The sequence below is a fragment of the Sipha flava genome, unplaced genomic scaffold (assembly GCF_003268045.1).
Source record: "Sipha flava isolate LNK unplaced genomic scaffold, YSA_version1 72_pilon_pilon, whole genome shotgun sequence".
Taxonomy (NCBI): Eukaryota; Metazoa; Arthropoda; class Insecta; order Hemiptera; family Aphididae; genus Sipha; species Sipha flava.
Window position 1 is genome coordinate 1,471,649 of NW_020273612.1, and position 14,486 is coordinate 1,486,134.

Below are 14,486 nucleotides of genomic sequence, written 5' to 3' on the forward strand. Positions count from 1 at the left end.
TAGAGCGAGAATAACAAATTTTCAAAGTTTAAAATTATAATATAAAACTATGATAATAACTTATACACTTCAAAAAGAAAAAAAAAATTTCAAGTTCAAATTTAACAGGTGAATAAAAACATCGTTAAATCGAATTTTTAATTGGTTAAAAGGCGTTTTATTCTAAAATTTCCTGGGGCGCTAGCGAGTCTTCGTAAAGTGTCCAATCCGTGCGATCCGATGGCTTTGCACACGGTACCACCTAAGAGTCCATACGTAAATGTACATGCATGCGCGCGTCCGGTGCAAGATGTGCAACCCCAGCGAGTTTAATCGCTGTGAACAAGCTTGTCCTACAACAACGTGTTTGGAACGCTATCGAACTGCACCGTTAGGCAATATCGGCAATATTAAATTTGGGTCGCGAAACGTGCAACACCCGTCGAGACATGTCTACGTACCGATTTCGTAATAGAAAACTGTTAGCGTATTATGAGCGTTGTAGAATACGAGAAAACAATCGATTCGGAAAAATAGCGCGCGAGCAATAATTATGTTCGATCAAGTCGACAAAATGTATGAAAGGGAGAGGATCGGAAAATAAACGGTCTTCCGTGATGGTCGAGTGCTTCTCCTCTACTACGGAAAACGTATGCGTTATTTTTGTGTCGGCATTTTCAACGGAGTTGTGCGGGACACATCTGATTGATTAATTATTCTTATTCAGCTTTTAAATATATGGTTTGTTTGTGAAACCATACACCCTTTTAACTTTTATTTGTTGAGAAGAGTAATCCTTAACACTGGAGATTGTTTGACGGTCGGAGAATCAGTCTACCGACGAAATATCCGTTTTACACGTGTACGACTGATAAAGTAAAAACAGCTTAGACCATGTGCTACACATACATGTATATCGCGTTATAACTACACGAAAACGTGATAAACTGTAAATAATGTGAACGCGATACAAGCGGTACGAAATAATTTTAAATATTGAAACCCTACACAAGAAGGCTTATGTTTTCTTTTTCGTTCCAGTTGCTAATTAGGAAGTACCCTCTCGCCCCCGATAAAAATGTTCTGCGCAAGCATCCACGGCACTTCCATTGTTCCTTATTCGAACACACCGGGTGACAAAAGCGTCAAAGTCAGGCTCAGGCCCGCTGTGACATACGATTAGGTCCGCAGCTGTCCGACTGCCGCTTTCCATTCTTACGCGTCAACGCTCAACGAGTCTTGTCGTCATGCCAAACTCCAATGGCTTTGTGGATCTTTTGTCTTTCATTATCTTGAGATTTTGTTTCATAACCGTACGCGTGTAACAATAGTTGTGGTAGTTCAAATGTATAGATGCGAGAGGGTGCAAACAGTAACGAACCAAGAGTGGTGTTCGGGGATGCTGAGCTCCCAAACCCCTCCAGTTAATTTCTTCAGAAATATATATGAACTAATCAATAGATATATTTTATAAAAAAAAAAAATATATTTATATATAGAAAAATCAATTCGTAAAATAAAAAAACGCATTATGAATATAATTAAGAAAATGGTAAATAACAAAAACTCACAAGATAATTCATATTTTAAGAAAATACTGTCTAATATTTATTTATTTACTTTGGTAATAGGAGCGAAGCACCCCCTAATTTTTTTTTATCTGGATTCACCACTGGGTGGAAATACGATTGTATCGTTGGAGGGTGATCATCATCGATTAATGGATATTTTTAAGAATGTGCGGCGTGCGTTTATCCGCGATAAAAAAATAAAAATAAATTAATATAATACCTCGACGAGTGTCGAGACCTTGATCGGCAAGTACCTTACTGGGTAATATTATATATATTAGTATAGTACTGCGTAAAATAAATTACTTAGAGAAGGTACTTTAAAGAATAGATTAATATACATTAAATCAAACTTTAGTAGCCTTTCAGTTGCAATAACTAAGCTAGAAACATCAGGATTAGCATTAACAAAGTCTATAAAAGTTGTAGCTACGATTAAAAATATTATAAAAAAATAACCAAGTCAAATTGGAAAGAAATGTAAATTTAAAATTTAACAACGTTTTCAATAAAAATAAAGGCTTTAATCAAATAAAAATAATATGTCAAATATTAGAAGGAGAAGGAGATATTAATCCAGAAGATATTATTCCAGAAGACTTAACACTTAACGATATGACATTTTCAAGTATGCTTCTATCACTTCAGTAGATGTTTAGAGGCCGGTTTCAGAATATAAAAACTTATTGGCAGACAACCGTCGATCATTTAAATTCCAAAACTTAAAAGAGATACTAATGTGCAATTCAAATATACAATTTAATTTTTAATTAATTTTTTGATTTAAATTTTTTTTTTTGTAGTGCAATGTAAATAAAATTTAATTTTTTACTAAATTTTTAATAATAATTTGAATTTATTTAATAAATAATGCATTTTTCGAAAGGGCATTTTTTTTTTTTTTTTTTTTTGGTATTTTTAGGGCATTTAAATCCGATCCCAAATAACGTTACGGAGTCGAGATTTATCGACACTGCAGCAGCCCCGCGGCATCCGGGCGGTCGACCAAAGCATATTTAACATACAAAGTACGTGGCTCTAGTGCACCCCAGCGGCAATTGAACGCTACCCAGTGACGGTGGACACATTCTCATAACGACCGCAGAACGACAGGAGTTGATTTTCCCCGTACGTTTCTCTGGTAGACAATTTTACATTGAAGCGCCACCCGGTGAAAATTACATAAAATACGTTTCGGGTCGAACGCAATGCGAATTGTAACGCAACACGAGCGTAAAACATGACACCGTACGCGTTCGCATTTGATGTCACGCGTTCTGCCGCGCGGCGCGCAAACGATCACGCGTCGAGTGAGTAACGGACGACCACACAAAAAGGGCGTGTATCGTTTTGTAAACGCGACGCGGCCGATCGAGTGTCGGCTGTCGACGACTTTCTCGAATCGTTCGATTTTTTTTTTTTTTGCCTTTCGTCCCCGACCGACGTGAAGTGTTCGCGTACGACTTCATTGACCGGATGACGTTCGGATGCGACGACAAAAAAAAATTACGGATGAAAACGATCCGTAATCCTTAGCCGCGTTCGCGCGTCGCGTTTTAGACGGCGGTTTTTCGAGAGCGTTTCCGTGCACACAAGAACTATGTTGCGTGCACCTGCAACGACGTCATTTCGGTCACAATACAGGATCTTAGACAACGCATTGCATCCGACCGAACGTCGATTTACCAAGCCGGACGGAAAAATTAAAATATAATCGATCCGAATGCACTTTGTCCGCTCCGACAGGAAATCACGAGCAAGACTCGTATGCGTTTAACTTGACTACACGTACGTCTATAATATACATTAAACATACAGTATTGTCGTATACGTAATGTAAGTGTGTGTGTGTGTGTGTGTGTATGTGTATACAGCACAACAAGGAGAATCACAAAGGCCGGTCGTTTATAAACATTTTTTGACAAACTCAAACAATACCTAATACAAATAGTAATTTATTACGATCATTTCCTCACTTTGTAAGATAAAAACCGTATACAATGACGTATAATGTGTTAGCATTCAACATTGAAATAAAGTACTAAAATTAATAAAATAAAAATACTGCGCCGGTGAACTGTAGACAATGAGCATAGAATTCAGTATTTATGTGTACTGCATCTAAGTATCCTAAGGTATAGAGTAGCTAATATGATTTTATTTATTTCTATACATTTCTTATTCTTCTTTTTTTCAACAACAACCCATAAATAACTAAATTATAACTAAATTCATTCCGTAAACTAGTGACACAATCATAATTTTTGATTCTACGAACAGATTGTTTTCGAAAACAATAACGACTAGATCATTTTAAATAATGAAGTTTTCATATCATTTTCAACACAATATAGTAAACATTTATCGCACACCAAGTATATATATCCAACGGGTATATATGTACATTTCAGGAATTGTAACAAAAATATCTCACTGTCGTTTTACATTTAAAAGACGCTAAGTGAATAAATTCCAAACATCTGAAGTTTTGCATCTTTTTAAATAACTTAATTTTTTACTATAAATATAAATTGAAAAATCATACTCAGAAGTATGAAAAATCATTATTTTTTTTTTGTTCTCATGCACATGAATAGCATTAATTTCTACGTATTTCAATATAATAATATTTAAAAAGCTTTATATAAAAATAATAAAACGTGCATCCATATAAATACAACTGCATTCAAACAAGAAAAATTTAATAATATATTTAATTTGATTAAAAATGAATTAAAAGAGAACTTGTTTTATAAAATAATATAAATAATATAAAAAAGAAATTGATCAACAATTTCGAATGGTAATTAAAAGATAACTTATAAAGTACGTAATATTAACAGCAGTCGATTGCGTTTATTATTAAGATAACTATTATCTTTAATTGAATTACAAATGTTTAATTTTCAGTAATTAATTATTTATTCAAAGACCACATTACTTTCATCTTCGCTTTAGGCGATCAATGCTCAACCGCGTTGTAATGCTAAATCGGACCGCTAACATTCGTTATTTATTTTCGATGCATAATGTAAAAATAAATTTTTGCAAGTGTATTATATACACTAATAGGAAATAATTTCCATCTTAAAACTCTTACTATGCAATTATTAAAAAAATATTATAAAAAAAAAAGTACATACTTCAGAGAATATTCATACAATACTATATTTTCTAGAATACCCTGTAGCATTTTATCTGTGCACTCATGATTAAAGTAGTTACATCTCATTCGATGAAGAAGTTACCATATAATTTATCCGTAGTGACGCGTTAAAAATATTCTAGCATATTATTTAGTACACCGGAAGAAAGTTCTATATTTTAATTTCCTAAAAATTAACGAATGCAGTGTGTACATCGAGTATGTTGTAGGTCTATAATCACTTTCTAATAACCGATGTGACAGGTCCGGGCGAACTTGTTTTTGCCGTCTTCCACTGCACTTACACACGTATTACAGGGCAAAAATTATAAGCATTGGTGCGCTGTTCACTCAGAAACCAACTCTTCCAATGCTTACACTATATTGTAAATTAATTTTTACATCCGGATAAAAAATTCCCATGCTCTCGGTACTTGCTACGAGTTATACTTTTCGATATGAACCTAGTTAACAAAATATGTAGAATATACTTTCTATAATAATGTAGAGCTAACGCAAATTAAAGAAATAATTAACGCGCACGTTTAATCGGAATGGAAAACCCGATATCCTATTTAAGCGACTGAGATTCGCGATGTTTAGATGACATAGATTTTCGGTGTAGTCATTTAATGTTTGATAAGTTGCATAGTGCAGTTATACACACACATTTGTCAATAATAACGCTCGAAACAATATTTATGTACGACTGAAATTTAAATGTTTTAAATAAAATCTTTATACAGCATTGAATATATATTTGATTTTTTGTGTTGAACCTGAGACATGCTAAAAGGATATATTAATATCCGAAAACAAGTAGGTATTTAAAAGCAAGGTAATGAAAATACTTAATCCAATGTTCAAAAACTTATAACCAATGGATATTGAACATTTATCAAATATTTTAATTTATTTTTAAATACTTATTAAACATTGAATAAGTATATCTATGTTTCGTGGATAATACATTGAGTTAATTGAGAGATGTTGTTTAAAAACAAATGATTTATTATCTTCCGTCCGGTACAAGTTATAATGCATAATATTATATTCGTTCCATTAAAATAATTGGTGAATACCAAAGACTAATAGTTACCTACTGGGAAACGTTAAACGAGACGCGTCTTTGAAATAGCTGTTCTTTATGTTTCAATTAGTGGAACAAAATTGTTGTTTTCAAAATAATCATGAAATATGAATATTCCTATGCCTTTTATTTAAATAGTACTTGAATATAACAATATTTATATGTATTTATTTAGCATTTATCTACTGCTTGTATATAAATAAATGTGTCATATATTACTAACCTATATTATTTTGTTTGACCTCGATGTCTCATGAAAAACACAGAATTAGTAAATGATTGGATGGTATCAGCGCTATTTCCTTAAAATAAAATTATTCTTTCATTCGGGTTGTCAACACAACGGAAATATATTTAAATAAAATACCGTTTTATTTATAATTTTTTTTTTTACGTAACCCATCGAACCAACTGCTTATTCATTCAGATATTTCTAAAGTCTCTCTTCTTAACTTTGCGATGTTGTTAAAATTGATAAACCATAAAACGATAAATCGTGTGGTCATACTATATCGTTGTTAGTGTATTATCTATCTAAATCATGTGAAATTTGCAGATGTAAACCTCTTCAATGGTTATCGTTTTACAAAATACCATTGTAAATCGCAAACATATCTTGTGTTTACTCAACACCGATAACCGTACAGCCATTTTCGAGTGAAATCTTGGTTTAAAATCTTACCACAGAAAAATGTCAATTTAAAAGTCACATTTAAAGAAATAAACGAATTTATTGTTCTTTTCAGTTTATACTTATATAAGTATATATTATTTCTAATTTCTGCCTTAAATATTTTTGAACTATCTTGACATTTCTGCTTCCGTATTATATGAACTTTTATAAATGTCGGAAAAAAGCAATATGTCTACATCCGTATCAGATCTCTAGTCTTTAGTTTCTATAACTTAATAGATCTCTAAATTAATTAGGTATAAATATTTTATGAAATTATCTACACTTTAATAGAGTTTATCATGAATAAATAAAGTCACAACTATTAATATAGAGATAAAACAAAACCACTATATAAACAAATATAAATATTTGTATACGAAAAATTAACTTAAAGCTAACAAATTAACACTATGTAAGCTTACTAAGTTCTCGGTTTCTAAACATACTTATTTTAAACAATAAACTATAATTACACATATAATTAAAAAATTTGTTAGTATTTTTTTATGCTTATGTGGTTTATTGTACAACCAAAAAAAAAGAACTACTTGATCACATTTTTAAACTGACTACAATATATATTAAATACTAATATTTTGCTACTTTTTTAAACTGATTATAGTTTTTTATATATTTTTAAACTGGTCGAATTATAAATATTTTTAATAAGACCATAATACATTTAATTTTTTATACATCCCCCCGTTATATCAATAATAATAACTATGTTCATGAATTTAATGGATGGGCAAATGGAGACTTGAGGAATCCTAGACATAAGTTTAGAAACATATATGTATGAGTTGATTGTTTGTCTAAACGTGTGATAATTAGTCACACAACAGGTATGAGAATAATATCCTGTACTATAACAAGGAAAGAACTACTTTGATTTAGATAAACTGATCAAAGTCGCTGAGAAACCAACTAGCTCTATTTATTGAACTATTATAGGGTTATGACGTTTTAAAACGTATTGATATCTGTGTACGGAACGTTCAATGTAGAAATATATTGGGGTTAGCATCATCAATTTCCATCGACAATATCGTATACTAACAACGTATGTACGGTCTTAGTATTAAAAAAATGATATTAAAGACAAATATTAATACATCGTTAATACATGATGAAAAATTAAGCAATATTAACGTATATAATATGAATTAATTTCGCAAAGCATCAGCCATCGTTGTTGTTGATCAAGGAGCATATAACCAAGCCGCGAATAATTAATTGACGATCAACGTGCACTTTGATGAAATGCTTTTGAGAAGACCTATTGAACACATCCGTCTTTGGAAATAGTTAATAAACTGTATGACGAATCTAAGAAGTTTATACATTTTTCAAATGGTTCTAGCTTATTTACAATGAAACGTTGAGAAGGTTGACACAGACAGGTTGACGGTTAAATAAGCAATCTATCTTTTATTGATCTTTCAAACGGTCTACCTTAAGTGATCAAAGTTTTCGTAGAGAAAATGGTTATTTAATTTTTCTATTCCCTTTAAATTTTTAAAAATTAAATACGTATTTTAAAAAGCTTGGATTTTTATATTATTTTAATATATTTTTTAGTCAATTAAAACTGTCTAATGTTATAAATAATATGGTGCGTCGTCACCGTAAAAGAAATGTAGTACGAAAATATCGTATAGTGTTGTGACGTTGCGGTTTTTGGTGATAAATCATAAAAAATGAAAATAATTTAATCAAATATTATAATTTTATACAAAATATTATTTATTATGTACGTAAAATTTTGAAAACCAATTCTATACAACTTTTATCGAATAAATATGCTTACCATACGACTTGCATTCATTGTTCGTTCTAACAATATATCAAAATGCCTATTGTATTAAATAAATTTGGGCGCAAGATTATTGCATATTATTATATACCTAAAATTGTACATGATTATTTGAAATGGATTTCGGTAAATTGTAGTCCTAATACTAATTATAATAATATTTTTTAAGTAGATTTCGCTAGCCATGTAATATTCTACTAAAGTAAAATATAAACTATATATTAAAATTAATACATTTAATTTTAAATAATCAAAGTAAAAATATTTTAAGGATAACATTTTTTGCTTATTTATCCTGAAATTTTAGTTTTCATTTTACTAAGCGTCTTTTACTGTATTTATCATTTTGAGAGAAAAAGAGAGTGAGAAAAAAATAGAAATAGTGAAAAGAATTTTTTTATAATATAAAATAAATACAAACATTCGATAAGATGGATTACACAGGAATACTATATGCTCCTATGGCGTGTCATTTTAGTTTTCTTTTGTAGGGACAGTTAGACTGAACCGGAAGGAAGTCAATCTTTCTTCCTCACAAAAGCCAAAAGATGAATCTGTAACAATTCTTTGTTGTGCTCCTAATGTCGATTTCACAGTCCATACACAAAACTTTCGACGAAAAAATCTCAGCCATTGGAAAATTCGCTGAGATTTGTTTGAAAAGTATCCGTAATTTACCAAAACATTAGCATAAATGAAATTTACTTATAAATAATATACTCTTAGCTTTTTTTCAAAATTTGATACATTTTATGAATATAAATTGAGGTAAATTACAAAAATAATTAAATTAGCATTTGATTATTAAATTTTGAAAAAATTTTAAAGATCATGAAAATCCGGTAAATTTTTCTGATTAAAAATGCATAATACTTTGAATTTTATTAGTAATAAAGCTTGAAAATTGAGAACAAGATTTTTTCTTCTAGTCTATTAAATAAAATTTTACTGGAAATTTACGAAAAATTAAATAATCTCAACCTAACTAAAAGTTTCAATCGTTTTATTATTACAATTATATAACACTTACATGTTTGATTAACAGTCATACGTTTGAATATCATAAAGCATAGATTTATAAAATTTAACCTAATTGAAAATAATTTTCTTCAGTTTTTCATTCATACTCGAAAAACTACAGAACCATTAGTATATATTGATCACTTATAGAATAATATTGATAATATTATGATGCTTTAAGTTTCGGTGATGTAAAACTTACACTACATGGAGTAAAGTAAAACTATTGATTGTTTAACAGTCAATTCAAACAAAGTAGCATTGGGTACCTTGACTGTCAAATCGTAATTATATTTCAACATAAATTAGACCATATTGACTAGTATATTAGCAAATACTTATGATGTATACTAATTAAAACCAAGTGAAACCAAACAATTTTTAGTTAAAGTCAAAAACCGATCTCATATAACATGTGAATAGATATTATTTAAAAACTGTAAATATCTAATTATTCATAACTAGTCGTTTGTTGATTTTGGCCCTGTAGTCTAGAAAAAAATATAGAAAATAATTGGTTTTTAATTGATGAAATATATAAATCTTGTTTTAATTTTATGCTTCAGTCAAAAGTAACTTATCAAAATTATTTTTACCAAATCTGCAAACACATTTTTATAAAAAGAAAGTTAACTACAGCGGTAAAGCACGATTGAGCATAAAACGATTGAGCATAGACCTTTTTAGCAACACGATTGAGCATAGAATATTTTATGCGACGTTGCCACATTCACGTTGCCAAAATTTTGTAATTTATTATTTTCTCGTATTATTACACCAATTATTATGATATCTGACGCGAGCCGTGAGCTTTATCGGCTTTATAAATTTTATCGACAATGTTATCGATTAATAAATTAGTTCCGGAGCAAAACGACGTTTTAAACATTTAGCATCGGGGGAAAATATAAGATAATTAAGATACAAATCCAAAATTATTATAGAAATAATATCAGTGTTCGATCACCTGTGTAGTGTATAGTGCGTGTATACTTAGTGCGTTTTTCTATTTTTTTAAAATATGGATATAACAATTATTTTATCGGAAAGAGGCAAAGAATTGGCCCTAGTTAATTTATACAAGTATAAATTAATTGGAGAGCGAAAAAAAGACAATCTTTTGAGATGGAGGTGTACTAATAATAAATGTTCGGCAATAATGTTCTCGGGTTTCGATAAACGTAAAGTGATTGAAACTGCTGGACAACATAATCACGATAAAAATTCTATTGAGAAAATAGAAACGCAAGTTTTAAGAGAAAATTGCAAAAGAAAAGCTGAAGAATCAATTTACACACGGCCACTTAAAATTATTCGCACCGAACTTTTAAATTCTTCTCCAACATCAAATTTAAACAATCAAAATGTAAGAAATGTACGGAAAGCAATGTATGATAAACGGAAGCAGACCTATCCTAAATTACCAACTTCTTTGGATGAAACAATTCATCAATTAAGTGACTTAAAAAATGAAGAATGTTTTAAATATAAGGGTCAACAATTCATTTACATGCCGACTGATGATAATTTTGTATGTTTAACTACAGAACAAAATCTACAATTTATGACAAATAATTGTACTGAGTATTTTGGCGATGGCACATTTAATTATGCTCCAAAATATTTTATTCAATTGTACACAATACATGGATATAAAAATGGATACTACTTACCACTTGTTTACTTTTTTTTACCAAATAAAACTAGGTCTACTTATATTAAAATGTGGCAATTTTTAAATAATTTATGTTTGAAATTATGCGAAAAAAGTTTGCAAATTAACACATTTCATGTTGATTTTGAAATTGGAGCTCATCAGGCAATTACAGACGTGTTTGGAAATATTAAAATAATTGGATGTAGATTTCATTTAGGACAATCATGGTGGAAAAAAGTAAGAAACAGTTATATAATATAGTGCTTTTTTACTAAAATATAATAATTTGTTTGTAGATTGTTGGCGAACCTTCACTCAGAATAGCATACATGGACAACAGTAATGAACTAGGGAAATGGTTGAAAATGTTTTTTGGTTTGGCGTTTATTTCCCCAGAAGAAGTAGTTGATGCATTTCACGAGTTAATATCAATTTGTCCAAATGATGACGGTTTCATATTTTCTGATTACATTATACACAACTATATTGAAGATCACTGCCAGTTTCCTCCAAATATTTGGGCGGAAACTCCTTCGCTAAACCCAAGGTTTTTAACAATATTTTTTAAAACTTATTATAAAAACTTTTTTTTACTAATTTGTATTGTTTTATTTAATTTTTTTTAGAACGACCAATGCAGCTGAAAGCTTTCATCGCACGTACAATTCACAGTTTTATTCACCTCACCCCCATGTTCATACAGTCGTTAGGGTATTGATCGAAACACAAGCGGAAACATCGACTAAGATCAATTCAATTCGACACAAGCCTGGAAAATTACAATCCGCAAAAGAAATAAAAAAAAATGAATTGAATATTCAAGCCTACAGCCAGTTTTTAAATCGTAAGAATACGGAATCTTTATTAATTTATTTAAGTCAAATTGGAAGCAGATACCAAGGTGTATCAATTTAATTTATTATTATCAAAAAATCTAGCTAGGTATATTATACTGTATTATAATATGAATGTGACAACTATTTATAAATATTTTGATTTTATTATTTTGATAAGTCATAAGTCATAACTATTATTATTATTTTATTATTAACAAAAATATCTATATACTGTGACAGCTATTTATACTACTATCATAAGTATTTTCATGCATATTAAATATTGACTATGAAAACATGATATTTTTTTGTCATGTTATATTTTGATTTATTATAATTATTTAAATAAATGTTTTTATACGATACAGTTCAAAATTGAAAATGGCAACGTTGCAGAGTTTTTTATGCTCAATCGTGTTGGTTTTCTTTTGTATTTCAATTTCCTTTGATACGCCGACAATTTATGCTCAATCGTGTCGCAAGAAAGGTGTTTTATGCTCAATCGTGTCGCAGGTTGTGTGACACGACATATCAGGTTTTATGTCAATACGTCGTTTCTATGAATTCAAAATTCGATACAGATGATATCTCAGTAGTGTATATGGACGTACGATTCCATAAAACACCACCTGTATTTACACATTGTAATCGAATAAATTTAAGTAAATTTTTAATTTCTATGGTCTATATATTCTAACCAGCTAAAATGAATATTCTCTAAGTGATCCAAATTTTCGTAGGAATGAAAATAATAAAATTTCAGTGGTATATAAAATAAACACAGTTGTTTTTATTATAGATCTATAAATAATTATTTATTTGTATATTGTATAATTTATGATAAACGTTGTTATAAAGTCACGTCTCGAAATGTAGACTCAGCAAAATTTTAGATGACACGTTTTAAGGCTTATCTTAACCATAACTAAATATCTACGAAAGCGGTTTAATATTACCATGAAGTGACTAATATCAGTGTTTTACTTATATTATTATTATAAAGTAATTTTCCGTAATTTACATTTCTTTTTAATTTTTCATTCCGTTTAAATAATTCTTTCGTCTTAGATTTCAATGGGAAAGTGTAGTCGACACTTTTCGAATAAATAATAGTTGTTTTAACACTAACAACCCTTTTTCCGGGCAGTTACGATAGCGAGGGACACCAGTTACGTTAAGTTAACAGTTCGATTAATTAAGCACTGAAACTTTATAGCATGCGACAACAGCGACGTCGCGGGATTATGGCACTAAATTGAACACGGAACCATGCGCCGTATAAGCCTAACGGTACGCGTTTTCGCTTCGGCATAAGAATAAAAAGTTTATTGTACAGGCACATCCATCGGACGGAACGATTTTTCAAAAGCATACCCATTGTCAACCAAACATTTTATTTCGAACCGATACAAACCCGGGATTCGGACGGTTTATCGCTTATTTTCGACAAGCTCGTTCTTTACATTATTTTTGAATGATATACATACGTTATAACGTTGAAGTTAACAGACGGCAACAGTCCCACCCCTGTATTGCTTGCATTGCAGGAATATTAAACATCGATATTTCAACAATATTCCTATTGAATTTCATACCCGTGCCTGTTGAACAAGTGTACACTATAGTTCTGCCAACTCGATTATTATCATCGCTGCCTACCAGACGAAAACCGTAACGGAAAATAATAAAACTAAACTATATATATATATATATTTTTTTTTTTTTATCGTTTAAATATAAAACAATCTATACAGTTATTTATGCACATTAAATAATTCGAATACAATTTCAGAGCGCAACAGATTTACATTTCCGGATGAAGGGGGAGGAGAGTCACCCGATCGCTATCTGGTGAGCAAAACAATGCCATTATACAAAAACATGTAATTTTTTTTTGTAATCGGTTAAATTCGCTAGTCAATTTAACTAACCATTAATATCTTAAATCGACTGAGTAGAACGGTGATAAACTATTTACGCATTATATGATGTAGCCAATCTACAGGCATTGTTATATGCACACGTTGTCACAGATAAAATATAAGTACCTATACTCAACAATAATTCGCTAAAAATATCAAAACATGATTTCTTTCAAATCAAAAATAATAAATTAAATTAAAATAAAAAATAAAATAATATAAAATAAATCAGTGGATGATTTTAAATCGTAATTAATTAAATATTTTTGAATGGAATGGCGCAAAGCATGTGCGCAATAGTATAAGTCCAAAAATAATGAAACGTGTCTCAAAAACAAAAATAATGAAAATACAAAATCAGATGAAATATCTGTCTTGATCACATTGCCATGGAATTTGAATATTTAACTTATAGCATTTATTTGACGACGATCAATACTAGTCATTGTGTACAACTTTTAGGAACCCTCTACCCTGATCACATTTTACGTCATTAATGTCATGACCTATTAACGACAACGGTTTGATCGAGCTATTTGATTGCGGAGTAGAATATTTTATCATGTTATCAATTCTAACTATATAATATATAAAATTATTATACCGGCACATTGGCGATCATCAATCGGACACAAACATTGAACAGTTTTTGTATTTGTCTTCAAACTGGTATTTTTATCATCGATAGTATACGATGTGTACGTTCCATGTTTTCCGATAACCCGATTGGACGTATAGAAAAAAAAAATCAACGTTGTCAATTTTGGTCCAGAT

At 30.1% G+C, this 14,486-nt stretch overlaps 1 protein-coding gene across 1 annotated transcript; it reads left to right on the plus strand.

Moving 5' to 3' along the window:
- Positions 1–10,456: 10,456 nt before the first annotated feature.
- Positions 10,457–11,926, plus strand: LOC112692306. The gene is made up of 4 exons (XM_025566933.1): positions 10,457–10,828; positions 11,030–11,191; positions 11,251–11,501; positions 11,581–11,926. The coding sequence occupies exons 1-4, from the start codon at positions 10,457–10,459 to the stop codon at positions 11,867–11,869; spliced, it is 1,074 nt and encodes a 357-aa protein (XP_025422718.1). The 3' UTR covers positions 11,870–11,926.
- Positions 11,927–14,486: the final 2,560 nt, after the last annotated feature.